Source organism: Lytechinus variegatus, chromosome 11, assembly GCF_018143015.1.
Source record: "Lytechinus variegatus isolate NC3 chromosome 11, Lvar_3.0, whole genome shotgun sequence".
Taxonomy (NCBI): Eukaryota; Metazoa; Echinodermata; class Echinoidea; order Temnopleuroida; family Toxopneustidae; genus Lytechinus; species Lytechinus variegatus.
The window spans coordinates 17,847,585-17,875,502 of NC_054750.1; the positions used below are offsets into that span (position 1 = coordinate 17,847,585).

The following is a 27,918-nucleotide window of genomic DNA, read 5'->3' on the forward strand; positions in this document are numbered from 1 at the left end:
ACACCGCACATCTCTGTAGCAGCAGTGCACCTGCGCCCGCTGGTCGATTGACCGATTCTCGTAGTGTAGGCGATCACCATGGGAGGCGCAGGTTGTTCAAGAGATGTCGTCTGCTCTGCGCTACTAATTATTACTATCCTCCTCGAATTTCACTCTACAGTGGCGAACGATGACATACCTGGATTGAAAGAACACGCCGAACATTTCTATGGATCCAACCAAGATGGTGATTGCCAAGAATCGGAGGGAAGAGATGGAATATCTGGTCGGTCCGATACGCTGGAAAAAGAGGAGGAAGTACTGCAGCCAGCAGCACCAGTTCCAGTCAAGTTGACGAGGCTTGACGGTGTGGAGGTAAATGATACAGCCCGAGAGTTCCGATAGGAGGCTAGTTATTTTCACTGAAATGACACCACGTTGTATTGTATACAGTATGTGAATCCCGTTGCCTTTTTCCTGTTGTTTGCCAATGATTGATAGGCAAACAAAATTAAGCGCCATTTGTGGCAGTGATCATCATTTTATTTGTATACAGCCTGTATTACAGGTTCAGGGGTGTTTGTAACTGAGTGTAAGATTACAAATTTGTTAATTGATAAAGAAGTAAGTTTGTGATAGCCTGCTAGTGCTAATAGTAACCTACTATTTGAGGCCTAGTAATATACACTACTACAAGTACTTTTTTGTTTGTTCCGTAATTATCTGGAAGTATTAAAGTTGCAATGTCAGAGTGACATCAGAATTTAATTCTCATTCTTATGCTTATATGTATTGTTATTATTATTGATATTATTGTTACTTTTATTATAGTAGAAGTAGTAGTAGTAGAAGTAGTAGAATTATTAATATTATTATGATTATTATTATCATCAATATGATAAGTATCACTATTATTATCATTATTGTGATTATGATGATTAATATACATATATATCTATTTAGTAAATTATTCATTTATTTGTTCATCACTACTTCTATTACTCATATGATCATTATCTTCCCGGCCAATTGTTACCACCGGTCACATCATCAGCATGTGACAATATTTTCAATAAGTGCTAATATGTTCATTGATATTATTTCTTTTAATTGCATGAATGTTTAAAAATATTTGTTTGAAAAGTTATATTATTTCTTCCATCTCTTTAGGTTGGTCATGTTCAGGAACTCAACCTCACTCCCAATAGATCTCATTATTTACATACTATCAACATGAAACCATTGATCTTTGGTAAGAATTTAGAAAGAAAGGGGTTATTATTCTTTGAATAACACATCAACTGATGGGAAAATAAATGTTTAGCATCCTTACTTTCAGAAATTAGTTTTGCAAAGGTAGCGAAAGCATAAGTATGACCTGATAGTCGTGATTAATGGTCCCATTGGATAAGAATTTCTGCTTAAGGAAACTGTTGCCTTGGATGTTTGATGTGGTTGCCATGGTAAATTGCCATTAATTGCTTAGTTACCATGTGAGGTACTTTGTAACTGAGTCCACTGTCTTGTTCTGCCCAGAGTCAATTCCATATATATTTTTTTACTTTGATGAGCAGTTAAAAAGGATATAAGTAATAATAACAAAAACAACAAAATTGATAATATTTTAATAATGATACTAATATTGATGATGATGACGATGATGACGATGATGATGATGATGATGATGATGTTGATGATGATGATGATGATGGTGAAGATGGTGTGATATTGAGAAAATTAAATTATGTGGGTGATGCATATGGTGATAGATATGATACTCAACAAATAAAATTTCAAGGCACAATGAATTTGAATATTCTGATATTATCTGATAACCACGATCATTCCTCTTCCTTGTGTAATGGCAGAAATTCCAGACTTCTTTTCTGCAGAAGAATGCCAGCACATCATAGAGCTAGCAATGAAGCAGGGATTAGAAGTAAGCTCCACCCATCAAATCACTGCGGACAACACCCTCCGCCTCCTAGATAGCAACGGAGACCAAAGACTGAGTCTACAAGAGGTATTACATACCATCTTTTTATTTTGTTTTGTAAATACATCCACGGTATCATGCAGTATATACCACTTTCTAAACAGAGAAGGGGGGTCACCAACTGACGCCAAGTCAGAAAGTCAGATATATGGAACAAGGGCCGCGGAAACGGCGGGGGGGGGATGGCTGTGTGGGCTTCAGCGGTCACCCCCCCCCTCCACTTTTGTCAAAAACTGTACAAAAACAAAAAATATGACCATCTGATTGAAATTTTTTGCACGGTCAGCCCCCCTCCCCCACCCTCTTTTGGCTAAGCCCCCTGCCCCCCACTTTCAAAACCATTCCACAGCCCCTGTAAAAGTGTTCCTAATGTTCTTTTCTTATTAATTTTATGACTTTTCACAGGACAAAAAATCCTGTAAGGTGGGTATGATTTATGATTGTGCTGCCTATTCTATTGTAGATATTTATGCCCTTTTCATTGCCAATGTGAACAAAAGTTTTATTTCCAAACCATAATAGGTAGGGACCCAAATTAACATTAAAAATTGTTGATGAATCATAGCTTTAGCATTTGGGAACGTATGTCCCCCCCCAAAAAAAAATCCCACATTTGCCAAAAATTCTCCCTCTTCTGTAGCGATACAAATATATGCAACATTTACATAGCGCTCAATACAAATGTTTCTAAGCACTGCATACTATTACCCTGGCTTTAGCATGGCTATCCTTATTGGATGCTTGAGCATTCAAGGAATTCCTACCGGGTACCCATTTACTACACCTGGGTGAGAATGGCAAATGTAGATAAACGCCTTGCCAAAGGACGCTTGTGCTGCAGTGGGATTTGAACCCCGAACCTTATGGTTCAAAGTCCGGAGACTTACCCACTGAGCTATAACACCCCTACAGATAAACCAAAATGTAGATCTAATATTGGCAACTTTTAGGTAATATAATGTTACATTACATAGGTTATGTAGATTCAAATCAGTGATAGCTCAATATATCATAATGTAACCATAGCTGCGAGGATCGCATTTGATATATTCTAGGATTTGACGTCACATCAGGGAATATACTGCGTAGTATTGTCAATCGCTGCATTATATTCACAAAGGTGACATCACTCGCTGCTTACAAGTTGCATGATCCGGTAGTTTATTTGATGTATGCGCTAGTGTTAACGTGTTAATTGCATGAAGAACACGCTTGATGTATTTTCCAAATTTTTTCTATTATGACGTAAATGGATCAGAGCTGCTGCAAGAATTTCGGGTTAATCAGATAGCCAGATGATGAATGCAATCTCTGACGACGAATCAACATAGACTATATGATATAACAGATATTGCCTAGTCTAATTTTTTAAATACATAACATTTCAACTCCCCTCCGAAGCTATATTTTTCCCTCAGCACTGTGCACTTCGGCAAAATGTAGTCCTTTGGGAAGAGGAAATGTTATACTCAAACTCTAGGTAGGCAATATCTGTATGATATCTTATATCTTTTTAAGTATTGTCTATTTATTATTATTATTGTTATTACATTATTGTTGTTATTATTTTTTTATTATTCATCATTATCATCACCATCATTACCATCATCATCATCATCTTCTTCATCACCATCATCATCATCATCATCATCATCATGATCACCATCACCATCACCATCATCATGATCACCATCATCATCATCATCACCATCATCATCACCATCATCATCATCATCATCACCATCATCATCATCATCATCATCATCACCATCATCATCATCATCATCACCATCATCATCATCATCTTCTTCATCACCATCATCATCATCATCATCACCATCATCATCATCATCATCATCATCACCATCATCATCACCGTCATCATCATCCTGATCATTGTCATCATTTGATATTTTTTTTATATGATGTTCATGAGTTTGCGTTCAGGCCACAAGTCCATCATATAGATTTGTTTTTGTTTTTAAAGCTACAGCATTCTAGAAGAGTAAATTTGGAAGTAGGAACACAACCTACTATGGTGTAGGTGACAGTACATGCCCTACAGAAATAGTTGTCAATAAATAATAAGATTGACAAAACAACCATTAGCCCACCACACTAAGTGGCTTGGTTTTTCTGGAGGCACATTCTCGGCCGTGCTCATTCCGCCGTGACAGTTGATGTTGTAGCCATCTTCTGAAGTCTGCTACATAGACAGAGGCAGCAACGGCGAATTATTCATGGGCGTGAGCTGTGATTGCCACGCAGTATTTAAACGATGGCACCCCAGAGAGTTCACACTCGGGCATTATGGGAGTCAATATTGCATAAGCGTGGAGTGCAAGTGTGAACGTTATCAATCAAAGTCAAGAAAGTTTAACCCGGTTTGTCCCTCTTTACGTGTTCCTCATGCCAAATGCCTAAAAAATGGTTGAAAAATACTAGTAATTGATAATGATTATGATATATTTGATATTTGCTTTGGCCTTCCCCTAATAGGAAAGATACATATCTGGGATGAAGTGCGTTAAAGTTATTATAAAATGGTTATATCATGGTTATATAAAATGGATATATAAAGTGGATCCTTTTCAAATGTCAGGCTGAAATCTATAATGTAACCAGTCATATGTAACGACTGGTATTTATGACAAGTACTATCTACCGTTCATGGTTTTGAGATGTAGAGGGCTGATTAAATAACAAGGATCCACATTACTATCTTGCAAAACATAATACACATCATTTTGCTTCTAAGGCATTCTATTACCCACATACTTGAAACAGTCCAATTGTTTCAAACGTACCTCATGGGTGTAATTTTTGTTATGGTAATTCCGTCTTCCAATAGTAACAATGCTCAACGGCCATGGAAAATCAAAGAGTTTATAGAAATTACTATTGGATGTTACAATAACAGTATAACTGCAATGTGGCCCATACAAGTTCATACGGTTTCCATGGCAGTAATTGGTGATAAGGCCCAGCAGCCAATCAAAATCAAGGTTTCCCTTGTACTTTCAATGATAACAAATCTACCATAATACCAGGTCTGACATGTCAGAAATAGTCAACAAAATAAATGCTTTGTAGTCTGTGAAATTGTTTGTGTTTCTTATCGGTATGAAATCATGAAGCATTTTTTATCAAATGCAGATGAAGATATTAACACAACTTTTCAGTGTTGCCTTTGATCACATGGCATACAGTTGATACATAAAGAATGACAATAAGAATCATTTTATTTGCGTTTTTTTTCTTCATAACTTCTGAGATAAGAAGAGCTGTGGCAAATTGAATTTACAATGATTCTTTTATTTTTATTTTACATTTAGATGAGGAGAACTATAGAGGATGGATATGATATCTACTTTAATGATGAGGACATTAGAGAAATGTAAGATTTTGTTTATCTTTCTGTAATTTACAATATTTGTATTTACAAAGTTCAAATTAGATTTGGTAAAAGTTAAAAAAAGCTAATTCATTACACAATAAAAACACTGTTTAAGATTTAATATAACGCTGATTACTGTATGAACCTTACAGTATTTGTTTAACCGTTTAAACAATCATGTTTAATTTATTGAAGATTAGATATTGAAAATTAAACTTTGTTGCTTAATATTTAAACACTTGTTTAAACTGTTTAAACAATTACTGTAAGGTTCATATAGTAAACAGTGTTGCATAATTTTTTTTTACTGTGTGTAGTGTAACATGAAAGATAACAACACACAAGTGTGAAAGATAGGATTTCAAATCAAGGATGATGGCATCCGGGGGAGGGGGGTAGGGATGCATGGGCCAGCTACCCCACCCTATGATATATCAAAAGGTGAACAACAGTCAAATTGAAGAAAAAAAACTGAGAAAAAGTAGAAAAAAGAAAGAAGAATATAAAAAAGGAGTGATTGTGCTATGTAATTGAACAGAAAGAATGGGCCACACTTATGGAAAATGGTTTTAAGCCTGAGGATAGATAATTTACTAGTATGGTAATCATAATCGAGTATGATATTTTTTCTGGGATGAACTATATCATCAAGCCTTAAATCAAATTATCCATTTTGAAACATTGCTTTTCCCCAACTCAGGTACTCACATCTCAAGTTAGATTTGAATCAAGATGGTAAGAATTCTCTCTCTATCTTGGTTGAATTGACTGGTTTACTTCCACAAACATAAATTGCTTCATTTGTTCATTCATCAAATAATTGGTCATGCCATTCTTTCATCCGGTCATTCATTCATTCATGTAATTATTTATTTATGTATTTATTTGTTGGTTTATTTATTTTTCTATCCATCTATCTATCTACCTACCTATCTATCTATTCATTGAATGATTCAGTCATCTGTTCATCCATCAATCCCATTTATTCATTCATTCATTCACCTTTTCATTCATTCATTCACTCATTCACTTATTAATTCATTCAATCAATCAATCATTCATTCATTTTAACTTTAATATATTTTCTTAATGGCTTTGTGAGGAATTAATGGGACATTATTGAAAACCTTAGATATATTGAATACAATGCTGAACAATCCATATAGCTATGTCAGACCACCCTTGATGAAGCTCTCAGCTTAATCCAAACTGGGGCCATGGAACAAACTTGTGAGGGCTTAGGAAGCTTCACCCCCATGGCCACACTCCCCCCAGCACTTTTTTCAGTAAACCTGTATGAAAAGGTTGAAGGAACTTTTTTTTGCAGTGTCACCACCCCCTCACCCACCGCCACTGGCTTAGCCCCCCCCCCCATGTTCAAAACTTTTTTGCTGCCCCTGCTAAAAACATATTCTGCTCCATGATTAATACTATATATCATGTCAATATGGCCTTGAGTATAGATGTAGCAAGGTAAGTATTATTTGCAGACCAATTCATCTCCCTTCTGTATGGTGCGAGGATTCGGTTGCTAACTGGGGTACAAGTTTTATATTTGCTGGGAGCGTTCTCCTGAAATTAATGCCCAATTAAGAGGAGCTTCTTCATTCATCAGATATTAATGATTCTGGTTTGGTTCGCTGGAGCGTGTGTGTTTGGACCCATAGGGGTCATGGGAAAGTGCCCCTTTTTTGCAACAAATTGACATTGTTCCTTTAATTTTATGTAATCTACCCCCAACCCCTCAATGTGATAACCAAAAATTCCAAGCAATCTGTTGGTTATGGGGCACCATTTGCCTATAACCTCACCTTCCCCCTCACTTCTCCTCCTTACCCTCCCCTTTCCAGTCCCCCTTCCCTTTCCCCTTCCCCCTTCCCCTCATCTTCAACTGCATGTAGCTCTTCGACCACCATGCCCCCTAGCCTTTAGCTACATGTAGCTTGCCATAATTTATCAGCAAATGAACTTTTTGTTGATTGAAGGATAATCAAATGTGATACCCAGTAGGATGTGTACGATTCCTTGGTTAATGAAAAGCTGTCCATTGGATGCTCATCTGAACAAGCTAAATTACCCTGCATGCCTGTGCGGTAATTAATCAATCCATTTGATGGTTTCCCTTCAGCTGCAGCGAGAGTACGATTGACATCAGCACAGTATAAGAAAATAACTCCAGTTGAATCTGTAACCAAATATTTTCTGTATGGCATTTATAGAAACGTATTCTTCCTTTTCTGTGATTGGATTGGGCAAATATGAAGACATTTCCCCTAGGTAATTTGATAATTATTGCAATATTTGAAAAACAAAGCAACAATTGACACAAATGCCATGTTTTTTTATTAACTTTAGGTGTTGTAGCCACCCCCTACATCCTCCACCCACTAGGAATCAAATGCTGATCACAATAGACAGACAGATAGATAGATAGATAGATTAGATAGATAGATAGATAGATAGGAGATAAGATAGCAAGAGAGAGAAAGGATGAATGAATATGAGGAGGTAGAAAGGTACGTAGTTGCATTTAGAGGGGAGAAAGATTACTTACCTGTAATCAGAAATACCAGCCATCAAATGTTTGACAAGGAAAAAGTAAACAGATTTCTCCTGCCCTTTATTTCGAATCCATTTTTTTTATGGAAAACTTTTCTTTTTTTAATTTGTAACTATGGATTTTCAATTAAGACCATCATGATTTTTCACATGATATTATCATTTTTGAAATATTGAATTGATTTTAATAAGGGAGTATTGAATCAATGATAAGGGAGGTCTATTTATATTTTGGTAGATTGAAGTCTGATCTTGATTCAAATTTTTAGGTGTTATTGCTAACATTTGTCTCATGAAACATGAAATTAAGTATTTTTATGCAACTGTCATTTACAACTGTTTCTGAGACCCCGCTTTCCCATGTCTCTAGCGGATTCTTCAGCCTGATTGGAAAAAAGTAGGTCTACTACATCTTACCTATATTTTTGGTGTCCTTTCATCTGTGCTCCATTTGCTAGACATTACCATTCAGCCCCCTCTATTGCTTTTCTCATTCTTTCTCATTTTGGATGTTTATATGATGGGTTCTTGCTTGAATTTGTTAAGAATTTCTCCACGAGATGTCTCCTTTAAAGATTTAGATTACATTTAGACAATCCCATATGTAAAGCAATGGAAATTTGAGTAACTTGATACGGCCCAAAAGCACAAAGTTGGCTGTGCAACTGCTTCATTGTACAGGAAGCCACAGATTCAAATCTCTGGCTGATCCAGGGGGCACAGCTGGGCCGTGCCCCCCCCCCCCTTTTGAGAAGCAAAATTAAAATTTGTAATGTAAAAATGACATTAAAACAGAGGTGTGCCCCCTCTTTTGAAAGTGTAGACTTTTTTTCCTCCGAAAAATGTGCTTCCCCCCTTTTGGAATATCCTGGATCTACCCTTGATTCAAATTATACCAAAGACTTTAAAATGACCTCTCATGTATAAAGGAATGGAGATGAGTAAAGATAAATAATGATATGCAGGGCCTACTAGAAGAACACCTAATTAACTGATTGAAGTGGCTACCCTTGGCAAAGAAAAACTATTGTTTTATGCTTGCACATTAAGGCCTGTATTCTGAAGTCGGGTTTAACTTAAACTCAGGTTTAAAGTTGTGGTTTAAGTATGAATAGCCCATTGTTCCATAAATCACTAACAGTAGAGATATCATATTTCAGCTCATTTGGCTCTCAAATCATTCTCAATTGTGTAGGAAGTATAAATAGATGATTTCCTTCACCATCGATGAATCAGAAAGGAGCACAGTAAACATAAGAAACATACAACTTAATAAAAATTTTGATACTTTTGGCTTCCCATAATTTTAGACCATGGTCTAAGTTAAACCCGGGTTCAGAATACGGGCCTAGGAACTTATCGAATGTTGTATCATCTGATAGGTATTCTTTTTGCCTGTTTCAACAAATTTTTTAGAGATATTGAGATAGTGATCTTCATATATTCATGCATCCAATAGTATAATTACTCGGCACACACATGAAAAATTACCAGTATTTGCTCGAGCTTACAGTGATATCGGCAACATATCCGATAGTTAATATGTCTTCCTTCACTGAATAATATTACCTTTAATTTTCCAAACGAATTATAGAGGAAAGTGATAGTGCTCACACTTTGCTTGGAGCTGGGGAGTACAATGTTATTTGGAATGGTAATCAAGTACACTTGATGTACTGTATTTCAACCTGCCCAGTGAAAGGAAGAAAAATTGATTAATCAAGTGAGCGCTAGAACAGGTGTCGGAGTGGTGTGATATTTTGGAGTGCACAGTCTGCCAGTGCTCATTGTTAGGAAATTCATAGCACGTTTCCACGTTTCCAAAGATCATTTCAACTTTGCATAGATCGTTTCACAATGAATGGGTTGTCATTAGGAACGGCCTCTTAATTCATGATCACAATAAATTACTCTGTCCATCTCTTGAAAATTGCAAGTAGAGTAATTACAGTAAGATACTGTTTCTATTTGTTCCCAAGTAACTTTTGTAATTCTATTTTATTCCATTTCCAGGAAAATACAATGTCAATGATCAATAATTCAATTCAATTAAAGGTTTACTAAAAACATGAGTTGCAGCCAAATGCTTGAATTGGTCATGTATACAAAGTAAAACAATTAAAAGACTCATTACATATTTCAGACATTAAAAGCAGTAACCTTTGTAAAAACTGACATGAGAAATATGTGTATAGGCAAGAATACGTAGGCAATGAAAATTTACATACATGTACATAAGATAATGAGGAAAATGAAGAATAATAAAAACAAAATAAGTAAGCTGTAAAAGATCAATAAAAATATATGGATAGTAAATAAAAGAGTTGATTTCCTCATTCAATACAGCAACAATGGGCAATTCAACTTGCAAAATAATGGTTGATGCAGTACGATAACAATATTTAACACAAGAGCAAACTACAATACAGCATGACTTCCCCTACTAGTTTAATATTTCTAACAGATCAGTTGTACTTGGCTTGCATATTGAACAATGAATGAACCAATATTGGTAAATTGTGAATGCATGATATTCATTTCAGGAGAAAATATGTGAAAACCAAGAATCATAAAACAACTTCTCAAGGAACCATTATTCTTTTGGAGGTTGTTATTCAGAATGCGTTCTTGGTGAACAACTTCAGATCTAAATGACTGTCCATTCATAAGATCTTACCAATCTTTTTTCTCATTGTGAATTCAAATTCAACTTTGGACCTCAGAGGTTAATCACGTTGATATATTGTTGTTGTATGTAACGAGGCACTTACCCAATACAGTGAGCGTGACAATAATTTTTCCAAGTAGCCAGGCGATGCGGTTTATTTTATTACAAAGACCCATGTGGATGCCTTACTTGCAATCAGGTTCCCCTGGTGTACATAGGAGATGCAATGTGGGTGATAGAGTTTTCTACAAATCCATTCACACTCACAAAACAATGATATAAACTTAGTTTACCAAACCATAATAAGTATAATGGCGGTTAAACTACCAGGTTTTGCACCCCCCCCCCCACGTGATGAGAACATGACACTTGCATATCCATGCAGGCAGGGGGTCAAGAGACACCATCCCCTCTAAAATAGGTAAATAGAAAGAAATCATCATCTGTGCCCCTTCATCCAATGTTTTGTGTCCCCTCTTTTTCAAAAGCCTGGATATGCCACTGCATGAGAAAATAATTAAAGAAGATTTCCAAATAAAAGTACTTGTAAAGGTCATTTCTCTGTTTGTAGCCTGTCTAAAGTGATTCATTATGAAAGTTGCTGATATCATTTTCAGAGTTTTAGCAAAGCTATAAAACTATCCTTATATATCTTTGATTTTTGTCATTTGCACACAGATTTATCTTATGCCTTTAAAACATTGTTATTTTATCTGTATTGCAAACTTCTGCTGCTTCAAGAAGATAAACCTTCAGACGGCAGCCTTTATAATGTCACCCAACCATGATTTTTAAAACAGTATTTCAATTCTATGTGAAAGTCTCAAAGACCTTTAGTTCAGCATGCATGCTCTAATTTGTTTGAGTGTGAACTGGGCCTTGGTTGTTTGTTGGCTGGCTGCAGTGGTGTACCTAGGATTTTCCACAGAGGGGGCAAAACCGTCCGCCTAAAAAATCTGACAAGCCCAAAAAAAAAAGTTATCAATCACAAAATAAAGGATTTCGTACCAGAAAAATAATTGACAAGCAAAAAAAATGGTTATCAATCAGAAATAAAGGATTTCGTACCAGAAAGATAATTGACAAGCAAATAAAAAAAAAATGTCTTCAAGCTTGTCAGGAGGGGCAATAAAGGTCTTCAAGCTCGTCAGGGGGGGGCAAAAAAGGTTTTTCAAGCTCGTCAGGGGGGCATGGATACGTCCTTTGCATGGGTGGTGGCTCGTCGGGGGGGGGCAGACTGCCTCCTCCCCCACCCCCCCTAGGTACGCTAGTGGCTGGCTGGCATGTTTTGGTTGGGGGTAATCTGTAGAGCCCAAGGGGGAAGCCCCTTTGTGACACACCCATTGCATTATTAAGATGGAAACCTACCTCCATCTCAAGAAGAATTCATCAACCATTCACCAGGTCATGGCAGGTCATGCTTGACTGTGGAGAGGGTGACTTAACGGGGGCATGTTCACACGAACCTTGCGATCAATAGCAAGTCAATAATAAAGTCATTCTTCTCACTTATATAGTGTTTTTAACACATACTCTCTTGGGACTCGTTGCAGAAAGAGTTGCGTTTAAACGCAAGCCAAAAAACAATCACAAGTCCCAAACGCGCACTGTTGATTGGTTGAAAATCAAGTTGCGCATGATTTTTTAGAGTTGCGATTGATTGCAACTCTTTCTGCAATGGGCCCCTGACCTCTATAGTGCTCTATAAAAATGCAGCATTATCTTGGCTGTAAAATTTACAAATTAATCACAAAATGCTGTAAGGCTTGCAATCAATCGCAGGGGTTGCAGTTGAACACAAAGAAATTAATTGCAAGTACAAAATGCGCACTTCTGATCAGGGGAAAAGTTTTAATGTGAATTACATAGAATATATTCTAATTTTCCAATTAATGCAGAAAGTGCTTTGACCGTTACTTTTTTTCCATCCGTTGATTTATTTTTAATTGAATTTTTATTAAAAAAGGTTTATTTTTCTTTAAAATGGACCCTTTGAGTACTTATATTAAAACTATGGTCATTGGATATCAGAATGATACAGAAAAGGATTACATCATTAAATTTCCAACCCATTTTATGCTGGAGAAGTAGTATATATCAGAAATGAACAGGGAGAAATATATACCCAGATATTTTGATTGATCGGAAAATGTCCATGTGTGAATGTTTTCAAAATCAAAGCTCAAAGCACAAGTTCATGACCATATCTGAAGCTCTTGTATAGCATGGTGGATTGTGCACTTTAGTGCTTGGTAGTTGATGTTTGAGTTTGAGTTTATTTATTTACTTAAAACAATAACGATAACAATGTGTTAACATCACAGCACAAACGTAACTTTTCTAGTATACAGATGTAATTGCTAACATTATGTACAAAATGAGAATACAAACGATAAATCTGAATACATAAAATGTAACGTGCGTGTATAAACCTAAAACAAATGTTTTAACATTTTTAAAGATCCTAGCCACAGTTTCCAATATTGATAATCTAACAAAAAGATATTTATATGGTTGAATGTTGTTGTTTAGAAGGTTACAGAAGGTATCACAAGTGCTAGTCGAGACTGACTCCTTTCCACAAATCTTTGGTATTTTTACATAAAAGAAATACGTGTGAACAGTGAATAATAATCTAAATGTTGTTTGAAAATCACCATGTTATATAAAAGATATAATCAGAATTAGAGATTTATCTAGAATACTCTTATATTCTATTGAAATATTTTCTATTCTCTTGTCAAAATTAAATTAGAGGGTTGGTTGTATTTACGTAAGCAAATAATTCCTTTCTGAAAGTGTTCCTTGATCTCCTTTCCTTTATATAATTTGGTATACAATTCCAAATTTTTGATCCCATGAAAGTAATTGAAAACTGGCCCTGTGTGGTTCTGCATATTGGGAGATATAATTGATCAGCATCTTTACTCCTTGTAGTATATTTATGGTCTATGTGCTCTCTGATATATCATCATTATTATTACAACAATAATTTTATGGTGGTGGAATACAATATATTCAGCCTTCGATGAAGAGATAAATCTTTTTGTAGCATAAAGCAATTAAAATGCACCTTGAGGCATGAAATTAGTAAAGCAAAGCTTCCGATATGCCCCCGAGAGGGGAATGAATGGCTGCGAAGCCTGCATTGTCAATTACATGAAATATTTACAGCGCTTGCCTTTTAAAAAACGGGTGTGTTTTCCTAACACAACAACTGCATGAATCTGATTGCTTGTTACTAGGTAGTAATGACCATAAAAAAAACATGTTTTCCGTAAGTTTAAATGGGAAGAGAGTTGTGTAATTGGTGTATAATATTGGAGGAAATCACCTATTTTACCAAATAAGGTAATTTTTGTATATTTTGCTACTACCTTTGAAGTTTGTGACATATCTTCTTGTATGCTTTCCTTATATACACTTAATTCATTGCCGTAACTTGCCCTTTCTTTTTTATGTATTTGTTGCCATAACTTGCCCTTTCTTTTTTACGTATTTGTTACATGGTCTTGTCAGGGTCAATCTTCTCCTCTCTGATGGTTTTTCTTCCTTTTTTTCTACCTAAATTCTCTAACCCTGTACTCATTCTTTGCCTTCTTCTTTCCAGAAATCTTTCTTGATCCTGACAACACACAGTTATGCATGAATGTAATTTTAATAGTTTTACTTGTATCACAAGATCAATGGTATACAGTATACTGTATTTTATCTACTTTAATGAAATGTATACTTGTATTTTTAGCTTTGTAATTCACATGCAATTCAGTTTGTTAAATGCAATATGTTGAAAATTTTAATAAATAGCATTTATCGATCTATCTATCTAAGTTCTCGTAAACTAATTTGCTTTATGTTCATACCTACATCAATAACAGGGGCTACGACCCACCCCCACCTTTTTACTAAAAGTGTACAAATACATTAAAAAATGACATCTGATTGTGATGATTTTGCGTGGTCAACTTCTTCACTGTCATCTGTAGGAGCAGGGTTATCAGAAATTCAGCACAATGTTTGCACCCTCTATTTTAGATCCTGGTATTATTATGGACACAATAATGCCATATAGAGTGTATATTTTGCACTTTAAAGTTTATAAGAGCTGCAAATAATGTCAGATTGAACCTTGCTTTATAATATTATGTTTTAGACTGAGCTATTTTGTACTGTCTCAGTCGTACTGTAGTCTGCAGGCACAGACCCTCATTGGAACTTTGATCAACAAGTGTGCCTCCACGCGAAGACTCGCACATACAAAACTTGCTGTAGAGCCTTCAGTACACAAGGCATGAGTAGGCTGCACATTCAGACCCTTGTTTCGAGTGAAGGGTTTGCCCAGCAGACTAGTCGTACTGAATGACTATTCAACCCAAGTTTTCATATACTTCCTGTCATATTTGCAATCATACACTGTTAGAAAATTTATCCTGAAAATAAAAGAAGTTCCTGCAGCAGAGTCTCGAGAACACCTGTATTCTTACCAGATTGCGTAATCTTACAGGATATTGGTATTTGGTGTATGAATTACCTTACAAATTTCCTTTAATAAAACACCATTTCCCCTTTTTAAACAGACTTAATCTGTTAAATTGCAGAAAAATTCCTGTTTTATGAATTTACAGAATGATTCTGTTATTGCTTTTTGCAAAACCTTCTTTCCCTTTTCTGTAAAATCAGGGTTTTTTTTAACAGTGTATGGTATTGGGAACCAAATTTTCTTTAGAGTGGGCTCTTTGCTATGATATTATTGCTAAATGATTTGAACAGAATGTGAAATGTATTATCAATCACCGCTCTGTATAAACAAGCTTTACTAATATGTTCAAACAGAAGGTTTTCATGTTACATATCAACCTAATGGACAGACAAGGTAGACTGCAGTAACTGGAATTTAATTTTCGGATGATTAAAGGTAAATTCCAGTTCTGGTAACGATCTCAAACTGACTTTTTACAGAATCTACTATAATGACCACCCAAGTGTCTGTTTGTATGAATAAAACATATGTGCCAAAGGATTCTGGAAGAAATTGTGTAATTGCTGAGAAATCAGCAAATATGCACAGGATTCAGGTCAAGCGTCGGGCCAACGTTCAAAGCAATAATTATACACTGTCCCACGTGTGCTTATCTGTGTTAGTGATGTTCAGTGTGAACATTTTTCAGCGTAGATTTCAAGATTTCACAAAGTTCAGTTTATGTAACTGTACCAGATCTAGATCCTCGATGATATACTGACAATTTAGCCTTGTTTTACAGACTTTCTCATGACTTCAGTGTTTACTGCAACTACTGGCATTTCTCTTTAAAGTCTAGCCAGATTATCAAATAACTATGTTCATATTGAAATTGATTGCATGTATGTGTTAGGATCATAACTGCAATACCTTACATGGTAAAATTGAAGGTTACACTTCGTAATTCCGAAGGTTCGTAATTCCAAAGGTTCTTTATTCCGAAGGTTCGTAATTCCGAAACACGTAAATTGCCTATACCTCGATGTTCGTTAATCTGCAAACATAAAAGGGTTCGTTAATCCGAATATTTGTGGCGTTATTCCAAAGGTTCGATATTTTGAAAACGAAATAAGGTTCGATGTTCTGAAGGTTCGTTAATCCGAAAACGAAATAAGGTTTGTTGTTCCGAAGGTTCGTTAGTCCGAAAACGAAATAAGGTTCGTTAATCATTTAGTTTTCAGACTAACGAACCTTCAAAAATACGAACCTCATTTTGTTTTGGGATTAATGAACCTTTGGAATTACGAACCTCATTTCATTTTTGGACTAATGAACCTTCAGAATTACGAACCTTCGGAAATATGAACCTCCGGAATATCGAACCTTCGGAATATCCGAACCTTCGGAATTACGAATGTATGCGAAATTGAAGATAGGATTCAGTTCTGGTTGTGAATCTTAATAATGGAGATACTTGTACGGAAGAGATTGTGAAAGGCTTATTATATGTAATTGAGTTGAATTCCGCTCAGTTTAATTCAACTCAATTCAATTAAATTCAGTATTTTTCATTTCCAATAAAAAGGCAATAGAGAGAATGAAAAGAAAGTTTAGATGAATACAATACAATTAAATCAATAATACAAGAAAAAAAATTATTGAAAATGGGTGGTTATATTGTTCATAATGATGAGATCTAATATTTGATAAAAAGCAATGCAAGCACCATTTTTTTTTTGCAATAAATAACTTTGGAAGCTAAGAAAGTCTAAAAGTGGTCTTATTTAGACAAAATGAAAATATTACCAAGAGAGACCGGACATGGTGGCTCAGTGGTAGAGCATCCGCCTCATGAACGGGAGGTCGTGGGTTCGATCCCTGGCCGAGTCATTCCAAAGACTGATAAAAAATAGGACCTTCTGCCTTCTTGTCAGGCGCTCGACACATGAGAATGGAGAAGGGTATTAGTAACATTATACAGATATTGACTGATGGGGTGTGTAATATAAACATTCTTTGGACCGCCGGATTTGTATTTTCCCGAGGGGTTATATTTTCCCGAAGTGCGCAGCGCTGAGGGAAAATATGATCACGAGGGAAAATATTAATCCTTTAGGTGGTCCAAAGAATGTTTTTTTTACACATCCCATCAGTCAATATCTGTTATATTAGATAGCCTTTAATGATGAAAATATAGTTAGGCCTCATGCGTGCGGCATGTTTATGATATTCACAGTGATTGATTAAACTGGTATAGATCTAACGTTAGATCTTGATCTATAGATATCTAAGTAACGTTAGTCTAACGCAGTGAATGACCCTTTTCTAATCAAATCAATTTTGTTTAGGCCTAGCCCTAGATCTAACTCTAAATTCGAGCCCAGTCCAGGTCCAGGACCCAAGGCAGGCCGATAAAGCATGGTAACATCTAATCCACGAGAGGGCGCCATCACGTAGAAAAATATATTCACGGACCGGTTGGTCAATATATTCATCGAAGGTGGACCGGCTGGGGAAATACACGGATTTCGATCATATCACGTGACGCGCAATTGACCAATCGCGCTTGGCTATCTGTCTTGGCTATCTAATATATTATGTTATGCAGGGCCTGCTGGAAGAACAGCTTACAGCTGAGAGTGGCTACCCTGGGTAAATAAGAGTTATTATTATTATTATTATTATTATGGAGACTGGGCACTAAATTGAATTGACTGAAAAATTCAGATTTTCATAAATGAACCAGTCAATGAGAAGGGATATAACAACCATAACACATTTATATGATGAATGTAAAAGAGAATGTTAAAATAACAGTGATGTTTTCACATAAGTGAACCTTTACCTAATCTTAAGAATTATGACAAATCTAAGAACTTATCATTGTCACAAAGCAATGATTTGATGGTCTATTCACGTTTTCTCTTCCAATATTAAACAATCTAAAATCAGCAGCATATTTTTATTCTTTGATATCTTGTTAATTTTTTAAAAAGATCATAACAAAAATGTTATGATTGTTGATGAGCTGTTTGAATCCTGTTCTTCTGTTTCCCGGCCTTTATTGATGGCAGAATACAAAGATAGTACTGCTGTAATAAAGTATGGTTGTAAAATCCACCATCGAAAATCCACCTGTCAACTTATGTATCAATGATGAAAAGGGGAAGCAACAAACTCAATGCCTGTACTTTACGGTTTTAGTCTTCTATAGGGTATCTCAAAATACTAGTAGTAAGAAATAATGGATATGATTATATTCAGAAATGTTTAGCATTTATGAAAATAAAGAAAGCGACAAGCCGGCAAAGTCAACTTCTGTTCTTTAGTTTTAGTCTTCTACATACTGTCCCAAAAATATATTAGAAATGAGGTGTATATTGACGACTGGTTGATGTAATAATTGAAGGTACATGTATGTTTGGAACTACAGTGCGTATCAAAAAAAAGTTTACACTTTGAAAAAGCCCTGAGAATTTAAAAATACACAACATGTGGGTAATTCTTTCACATATAATCTTGGGTTTGGGTCTTATCTATCAAATGAAAGTAAAAGTTTTGACAGAATGTTACACTTGAGTGAGCACTGTCCATTTTTGTAAAGCTCGCAGAAATCTGTTTGCGCAGAAATGCTCATTTTTATGCTGTGTCAAGGGGAAAGGGCGAAATCAATCTTACCCTGCGGAACATTTCTCATACATTTCCCTTGCACTTTTAGTCAATTGAATAAAACGGATACATTCAAGCATTTTGTAACAATTTTGCCACCAAAATTGAAATTTCAACACTTAGTAGGCACAACCTTTACCCTTTTTGTGCCAGCTGGATCTGAAGACATAACTGAATCTGAAAAAAAGTTTTTATCAGACATCTCCAGCATTTTTTCACTAAGTTTTTATCATTTAAAGTGGGTTTACATTTCATTTTTCATTTAATACTTGTTTCTCCACACTTTTCCCGAGCTTGACAATGAATAACAAAATGAAAATCAAGCCTAAGCCATTTCATGTAAATCACAGCTCAATGTAAAGCAAATATCGTCTCGATGTGTGGGGGAATAGGATGGGGCGTAATGCACTCTTCGAAGAGTTTTGGGCAAGGAAACAAGTTAAAAAAATGTATAAGATATCTTCAAATCAATTTTACTAGCTAAATTCACCATGTTCTTCATGATTAAGGCCTACTTTTATTCGCATAACTATTTCAAAGTTCTGCGCAAATCATTTTTCACTAACTTTTCAAAAGTAAGTGGTGCTCACTCAAGCGGAAATATTTTTCAACAGTTATATCGTCATATGCTTAAATGGATCTGTACCAATGATAAAATGTGGAAAAATATTCAGGATGTTACAAATGTATAATTTTACAGGATTTTTCCTAAGTGTAAACTTTTTTTTGATACGCACTGTATAGGAGGATTATGAAATAATTACAGCTCATATTTCATGTTTAGCTATTTAAAACAATATTTGTAGATCAGGAATTACATAAGATAAGTATGATGGTTTGATAGATAGATAGATAGATACATACTGTACTAGGAATATATAAGTAGAAAATGTTAGGATGAAATGGGGCATACCATTGAATTACAAAGTATTGAAACAATGAAAATGTCTGAGTACTACAAACGATATACATCTTTAAAATTTATCTGCAATATACAATCAACATTTCAAATATGTGACAAAATTACCAATTTATTCAAGTTTTTCTGACCATCTCCATGTTTCTACTGTGCTTTGCCATCTCTCTCTCTCTCCCTCTCTTTGTTTCTCTTTAATGACCTTCTATGCTCTCTTCCCCATCTTCTTCCCCTCTTCCGTTCCTACCCCACTCCTTATTCTTCATTTCCTCCTTTTTTTAGCTATTTCCTTTCCTCTGAGGGGCCGTAATGATATTGTATTTAATTTGCAATAAATTAAGTAATAGAATATTGATGCAATTTCCTTGGAGGGTATTACAAATTCATTAATTTACCGATGGTCAGTTTGGAGTCTCCTTCGTTAGCGTGACTGCATCATAAACCACTGTATCAAATCCTTCTCACTATCCAATCAGATTACATCAGTCGGTCAGAATCATCTGGTCTTAACGTACATAAGCTGGCTGCGTACATCAAGAATTTTGTCAGTAAGAACCCCATCAAGAAGTCCAGGTACAGCGAACAGACCTGGATCTATCCAGAGAGGACCAAGGATCACCTGGTCGCCGAGTTCCAAAGAAGGTAGGAAATAGTCCAATACACTGCTGTTAAAGGACAAGTCCACCCAACAAAAAAAGTTGATTTGAATAAAAAGAGAAAAATCTAAAATAACAAGCATATCACTAAAAAAAATCATCAAAATCAGATGTAAAATAAGAAGGTTATGACAATTTTTTAGTAATAGTTATATGCACATCCTGGTAGGTATGCAAAGGAGGGGACTGATGACATCACCCACTCACTTTTTCTTTTGTATTTGATTATACAAAATATTGAATATTCTAATTTTCTCATCATTTTCCTGCGAAACAAAGATTCATTCCTACCTGAACATGTGGAGTTACCATTGTTTAAACATTTTATGGTTCAGACATGTTGGTTCTTTTTTATTAACTCAGTAAAAAATGGACTATTGTATTATTCAACAATAATAAAAATAAAAGAAATAGTGAGTGAGAGACAGTATTGACTCTCTCATTTGCATATATTATTGAGTTGTGCATGTAACTGTTTTGTGTCATAGCTTTCTTATTTTACATCCGATTTTGGTGAAATTTTCAGCGTTATTGCTTGTTTGATTTTTCTCTTTCTATTCAAATCAACATTTTTCTGGGGTCAGAATACTTGACCTTTAAAAACAACACAATACCAGTCAGTGCTTTGAATACACAATTTTGTTTGAATATAACACCAAACATGATAACACCAATGGGTTTTGGACTAAGAATCCATACATTCATCATTGGTGTAAATAAATAAAGGTAGAAATAATCCACTATACACTATAGAAATTATGGTGTTAAAAAGAACACAACACAAATAATAACACCAGTCATTGTTGTGAGAGGGCTGCATTGCTGGGTGTTAGAAATACACCGTAGAGTTTTAATATAGCAAAAATACCAAATACTGCTGGAGCATTGTGACTCAGTGGATTAGTCTTCTGACTTAAAACAAAAGTAATTGGTTCAAATCTCAGCTGGGGATAGGCATGATTTCCTTCAGCAATAAATTGATCCGCATTGTGATGCACTTCAACCCAGGTGAGGTGAATGGGTACCTGGCAGGAATTTATTCCTTGAAATGCCTCCGTTTTGTGAAAGGCTGTGGGCTAAAGCCAGGGTAATCAATTGCTTTAGAAGTGCATAGGGACTTTATATCATAATGTGATATGTGCTTTACAAGAACTGTACAAGAACATACAACAAGCATGATACCATTTGATATTGAACAAGCACCTTAAATTCAACACTAAATTCAACAATAAAGTGCTTACAATTTTTAGCATAAACCCAACCAAGAAAAAGATGTGTCTATACTGGTGTAGCATTTCTCATGGCAGTGCTGCTGATCCTGTGATAACCTATGGCAGTAGCTGTCTGCTTTGTCTGATAGCCCAAAAGGCATTAACTCACATACTTTACATTGTGATGCACAGTTAGTGCCCTTCTAGCACTCAGCCAATGTTAAGTTTGAGAATATGAAGATGAAACCAGTTGTGTGATTGAGTGGATTTTTACCTGAGTGACTCATCAATTTTGTCGATGGGGAGTAGTTTGATTGTCAAGAGGCCATGTTGTTCTTTATTTAATGTGGGATTGGGGGAGCAGTTTGGGTAGCATTCTCTGTCTTTCTCTCTCTCTCTTGCCCTCTTTGTTTATTATCTGTCTGTATGTCTCTGTTTCTCCCTCTCTCTCTATCTATCCCTCTTTCTATCTCATTTGTTCTATCACCTCCTCCCTCTCCATCCCACCTTACCTACCCCCACTCCTCTACCCCTCCCCTCGTCTCTCTCTTTCTTTCTCTTCCTTCCCTGTCGCTTTCCCCCATCTTCCCCTCATGTACTGTCTCTATCCCCCCCCCGCCTCTGTATCTTCCTCTTTTTCCTCGTCTCTCTCTTTCTTTCTCTTCCTTGTAGTAACTATCTTCCTCTCTCTCTCCCTGTCGCTTACCCCATCTTCTTCTCATGTACTGTCTCTATCCCCCCCCCCCCGCCTCTGTATCTTCCTTCTTTTTCCTCTTAGTTCTCTTCTCCTTTCTCCTCTCCTGTTCCCCTGTTTGGAAACAATAAGTCATGGATTAAACCTTTCCTGATGATTTCTTTACAGTGGTACAGTCTAGAAGCAGTGGCAGACCATGACCCCGAGGAGACAAAGCATTGGGGGGGGGGGCACGGCATTGTTCACGAACAATGCAGTGCCCCCCCCCAATGCTTTGTCTCCTCCGGGTCACGGTCCGCTACTGTCTAGAGGCATAATGTGTACACATCTTCAGTAGATAAGAATGTTATTTTAGCTAACAGAATCAATGTTGCTGCTATTCCTGATCGCTACAACTACTATGAATACAAATAATGATGCTATTACAAACTGAATATACTATTACGGCTTCTATCATTATTACTACCACTACTACCATCATTATTATTACCACTACTGCCACTGCTAGTACTACTTACTACTACTGCTACCACTGCTGCTGCTGCTACTACTACTACTACTCTTATACCACCACTACTAATACTACTACTACTTCTCCTCCTACTACTACTACTACTACTACTACTACTACTACTACCACTACTATTAATGATATTGATCATAATAATTATGGTAATAATAATAATAACAATGATGATGACGATGATGTTGATGATGATGATAATGATAATTTAAAATGAATTAATAATTTTATATCTACTCTTCCTCCTCTTACACCTTCTACTACTAACATTCTTTATGATTTCTAGGCCTACATCTACTAGTTCAAATAGTTCAAAGACAATTACTTTTACTTATGTCAAGACTGCTACTACCACCAGAAGATCCATCATCTACTTCAAATAATTTCTTGTTTCTAGTTCACTGAGGCCAGTGCGCTAGAACAGCGCTTCTCAACCTTTTTTTGCTTGAGGACCACTTTGACTCTCAGATTTTTCTCGAGGCCCACCTACCAAAATTTTTAGAAAACATGCATTTGATGAACAAGTGTTTCATGAAATTTGATCACAAAGCTCCGAAGTACTTTTGAGACAAACAGTTTGAGAGCTAATCTGCATTTGCAAAGGTCCAGTAAAAGGGCGACAAAAACCTAAATCAAAGACACAATATGCATGCATATGAAGTTCACATCAAAGTTAGATCGAACCATTATAGTGTACAATGCTTTGCAACATGCATGATACCTTCAATTTGACAAAATAAAACAATCAAGAAGTTACAAAGTAAACAAGTACATATGAATGAGCCAGGACCTCTGAAAAAGCAACCTGTGCTTATATTTGAGGCCCCAAATGACAACTAAGATATACATTAATTTATATCATGCTTAAGTTTCATATTTGACCTACATAGACCAATCGAACATAACATGCTTGGACAGCTCTGTGCAATATACTATAATTTTATTTCCTTTTTTTTCTCCCTCTGGAGCTTTTTGCAGCCCACCTGGCACATCGGTTGAGAAGCGCTACTCTAGAATATCAACCATAAACTTACACTAATAAATCAATAATCTTTTTTTTTCAAGAAGCGGATAAGCTAACCATTCATATTCATGTGTTCCTAGGTTACTGCGATTGACTAGGCTTCCAGAGCCGCTCATCAACAAATACAGCTTCTTTCAGGTGGTCAAGTATGGCCCCCACGGTCACTACAACGCTCACTTGGATTCGGCCGGTAACACTCAAGGGCTTCCATGCTGCCATCTGGTCAGTACCAAGAAATGCCGCATCTGTAGGTAAGTCAGAAGGAATCTTGATGTTGATTCCTCCCCCTTGGAAGGCTTATGATTATTTGAAAAGTGAATGGTAGTCCTATAGTTTATAAAAAGCGATTAAAGCAAATATTCAGAACCATTCCAAGAGACATACAGGTGAAACATTCTTCCCTGAGGTTGCTACAAAGCTACGGAATCACCTACATACCGTTGTGAAGATGGCCGGCTTCTGCTGAACAGTTTAAGGCCTGGTCACATCGCCCAAGCGTTGTTGGAGCGGTCGTGGAGCGGAGAGAAAAAATCAACACCGCTCACTCCTGTTCACCTTTTTCGATTGTTTTTATTTTGTTTTTATTTTTGTTTTTTTATTTTTTCACCAATTTTGTGAGTGAAATTCGACCCCCTTTCCCTACCGCTCCAACAACGCTCGGGCGGTGTGACCAGGCCTTTACAAAAGCCATTAAATCTATTTTTCTACAAGGACAATGAATTACATGTACATGGACTAAGCTGATCATTCTGAAGTGTTGAATTATTGTTTCAGTGACTCAAACATGAAGAAGTGTGTGTGCCGCAATTTCTAACCGAAAGGAAAAGGTGCTCTATCAGTTGACCATTAGATTGGACCGGATGTCTTAGCTATTTTGAACAGCGCCAGCTATAGGCCTTGATTACTCATGTAGTACCTCGATCCTTATACTTAGATGTAGGATTCATCAAAATTGACTCTGCCTTTCCATCTCCTTTCTTATTAAATTTAATATTTTAGCAACAGTTCATTGCAGAATTAAAATTATTAGTTTTCGCTGGAGGGGATGGCAAATGAAACTCCATAGAATTGTTAACTGAAGGGATTGTGCTCAGAGAATACCACCTAGGATGTTAATATGTTTGACTTGTATTCTTTTTCATCTCCATTTCGCCTGTTAGATACATGACTATCATGGTTTACTTGAATGATGTTGAAGAAGGAGGTGAAACAGCTTTTGTTGTGGCCAACAACGACACTTATGACGATCATGTAAGTTACTAGCTCTTGTCAATTTGTAAAGAATGTGTTCTAGGTCGTGAGACTGTTAGTTGAAAGGCGTCATCCCAAGACTTAGCTCTTTGAACAAATAAAGGCCAAGAACAGGAATGGCTAAATGTTGCCTCAAGGTCAGCCTCCAGTGCTCCTCTGCAATTTACTGAAAGATCAACTATCTGGACAAAACAATTAGGGATGATCCCCTCTCAGAATTCGGTTACACTTCGTAATTCCAAAACACGTAAATTGCCCATACCTCGATGTTCGTTAATCCGAAAACGTAAAAGGGTTTGTTAATCCAAACATTTGTGGCGTTATTCCGAAGGTTCGATAATCCGAAAATGAATTTAGGTTTGATGTTCTGAAGGTTCGTCGATCCGAAAACGATATAAGATCCGTTGTTCTGAAGGTTTGTTAATCCGAAAACGAAATAAGGTTCGTTGTTCCGAAGGTTCGTTAGTCCGAAAACGAAATAAGGTTCGTTAATCATTTTGTTTTTGGACTAACGAACTAATGAATTTTCGGAATTACGAACCTCACTTCTTTTTCGGACTAACGAACCTTCGGATTATCCGCACCTTCGGAATAACGAAGCTTCGGAATTACGAATGCATGTGCAGAATTTAACCCCTTTATTTTAACCCTTGTTCCATAACTCACCATAAAAACTATTTTGTTAATACCAACACCAGATAGAGGACCACATCCTAAGGTGTTAAGATACCCCTTTAAATATACATGTAACACCAAATAATGTTAATATATCATGGTTGTTGAAATAACACCATATACCTTATTAAATACTGGTGTAAAATGCTTGGTGTGATCTTGGAGTTTAAACATAACACCAAACAATGTCAACATAATGTGGTTGTTAAAATGTATATTTAATGCTTGTGTAAAGTGTTTCATGGGATCATGAAGTTTAAACATGGAGTTTGAACCATAAAGTTTAAATATAACACCAAACAATGTCAATGTAATGTGGTTGTTGAAATAACACCATATATCTCACACCGATGTAAAATGCATGGTGGGATTCTCTCATGACACTGACTTGTGTGCGATCATGAAAGTTCATCTGTGTCGGTTGAAAATAAGTAAAATCTAATCTTCTGATTTATCTTTGTGTTGTGAGCAGAAGGGTTAAATTTTACTTACTGACTTGTGTGGTTTCAATGCCTATGCTTTGCAATCGCATACATTCGTAATTCCGAAGCTTCGTTATTCCGAAGGTTCGAATATTCCACAGGTTCGTTATTCCGAAGGTTCGTAATTCCGAAGGTTCGTTAGTCCAAAAACAAAGTGAGGTTCGTTAATCCGAAAACGAAATGAGGTTCGTAATTCTGAAGGTTCGTTAGTCTGAAAACGTAATGATTAACGAACCTTATTTCTTTCTCCGACTAACGAACCTTATTTCGTTTTCGGAACAACCGAACCTTATTTTGTTTTTGGACTAACGAACCTTCGGGATATCGAACCTTCGGAATAACGCCACAAATGTTCGGATTAATGAACCCTTTTACGTTTTCGGATTAACGAACATCGAGGTATAGGCAATTCACGTGTTTCGGAATTACGAAGTGTAACCCTTTGCAATGGTAAAATCCCAATTTTTAGAATGAACAGATGGAACTTATTATCCATCAAATGTCATCTAATGCTCTACTTACAGCAGGATTTAAAGGTAAATTGTGGTGACGATCTCAAAATGAGTTGGAACAGAATCCCATGATATTACCACAAAAGTGTTTGTATGTATGAATAAAAAAATATGTGCCAAATAGCTCTGGAAGAAAATGCGTAATTGTTGAGAAATAAGCCCGGAATTCCTTCAAATGTCTGGTATTTTTCTAAGCGATATTAACACACTGTCCCACATATGCTTTTCTGTGTTAGAGATCATCAGAATTGTTGATTTTGAGGTAAGATTTCATGGTTATACAAAGATAAGTTTACATTAATGTACTAGATATAGATGTATGGTAATTATATTTTGACAATTTAACCTTGATTTAATACACTCTCTCGTGAAATAATTGTCTGTTGCAACTACTGTCTTTTACCTTTATACCACTATCCATTCAAAATCTAAGAAACTTCGCAACAGTGGCAACATCAACCTGAACAGCCACTGCAAGGAATCGAAGCTTCACGTCAGACCGGAGCGCGGCAAGGCCGTCATTTGGTACAACCACTTCCTGGACGAGGAGACGGGCTGGTTCGGGGACGTCGACAACTTCACCTGGCACGGGGGTTGTCCCGTCATCACGGGGGAGAAATGGATCATGAATAGGTGGATCTGCGCTAGCAACGACAGGGAGGTAGATCTCGCCTAACCCACTGCCTACTAGAACCGGGTTGTGGCTGTACAATGCCTATGGGAAATGCAGAATTCAAGATTCAAAGGGTTAACCCATTCCCTACTCGAAAGGAGTGGTCTCTGTAGCCTACAAAGGCAAGGGAATTTCAGAAGTCAACAAGTTAACTCATTGGCCCGTATTCTCAAGTCGGGTTTAACTTAGACTCAGGTTTAAAGTTGTGGTTTAAGTATGGGAAGCCAAAAGTATCAAAGTTTTTATGAAGTTGTATGTTTCTTATGTTTACTGTGCTCTTTCCTGATTCATCGATGGTGAAGACAATCATCTGTTCATACTTCCTAGACAATTATGAATGATTGTTGAGAGCCAAGTGAGCTGAAGTATGATATCTCTATTGTTAGTGATTTATGTAACAATTGGCTCCCCATGCTTAAACCACAACTTTAAACCTGAGTTTAAGTTCAACCTGCTATCAGAATACGGGCCATTAAGTTTACCTAAGGTTCTTGCGAACCAATTACCTAATCATAATCTAATTACAACTGGAACTGGGTATACCTGTACAAAGCCTTTGGGTATTACACAATTC

The 27,918-nt window shown here is 36.3% G+C and overlaps 1 protein-coding gene across 1 annotated transcript; it reads left to right on the forward strand.

Moving 5' to 3' along the window:
• LOC121424539 (transmembrane prolyl 4-hydroxylase-like) lies at positions 1-27,503 on the forward strand. The gene is made up of 9 exons (XM_041620257.1): positions 1-354; positions 1,150-1,231; positions 1,848-2,002; positions 5,311-5,372; positions 6,073-6,107; positions 20,120-20,285; positions 23,832-24,002; positions 24,912-25,002; positions 27,105-27,503. The coding sequence occupies exons 1-9, from the start codon at positions 79-81 to the stop codon at positions 27,345-27,347; spliced, it is 1,281 nt and encodes a 426-aa protein (XP_041476191.1). The 5' UTR covers positions 1-78; the 3' UTR covers positions 27,348-27,503.
• The last annotated feature ends 415 nt before the right edge of the window (positions 27,504-27,918 follow it).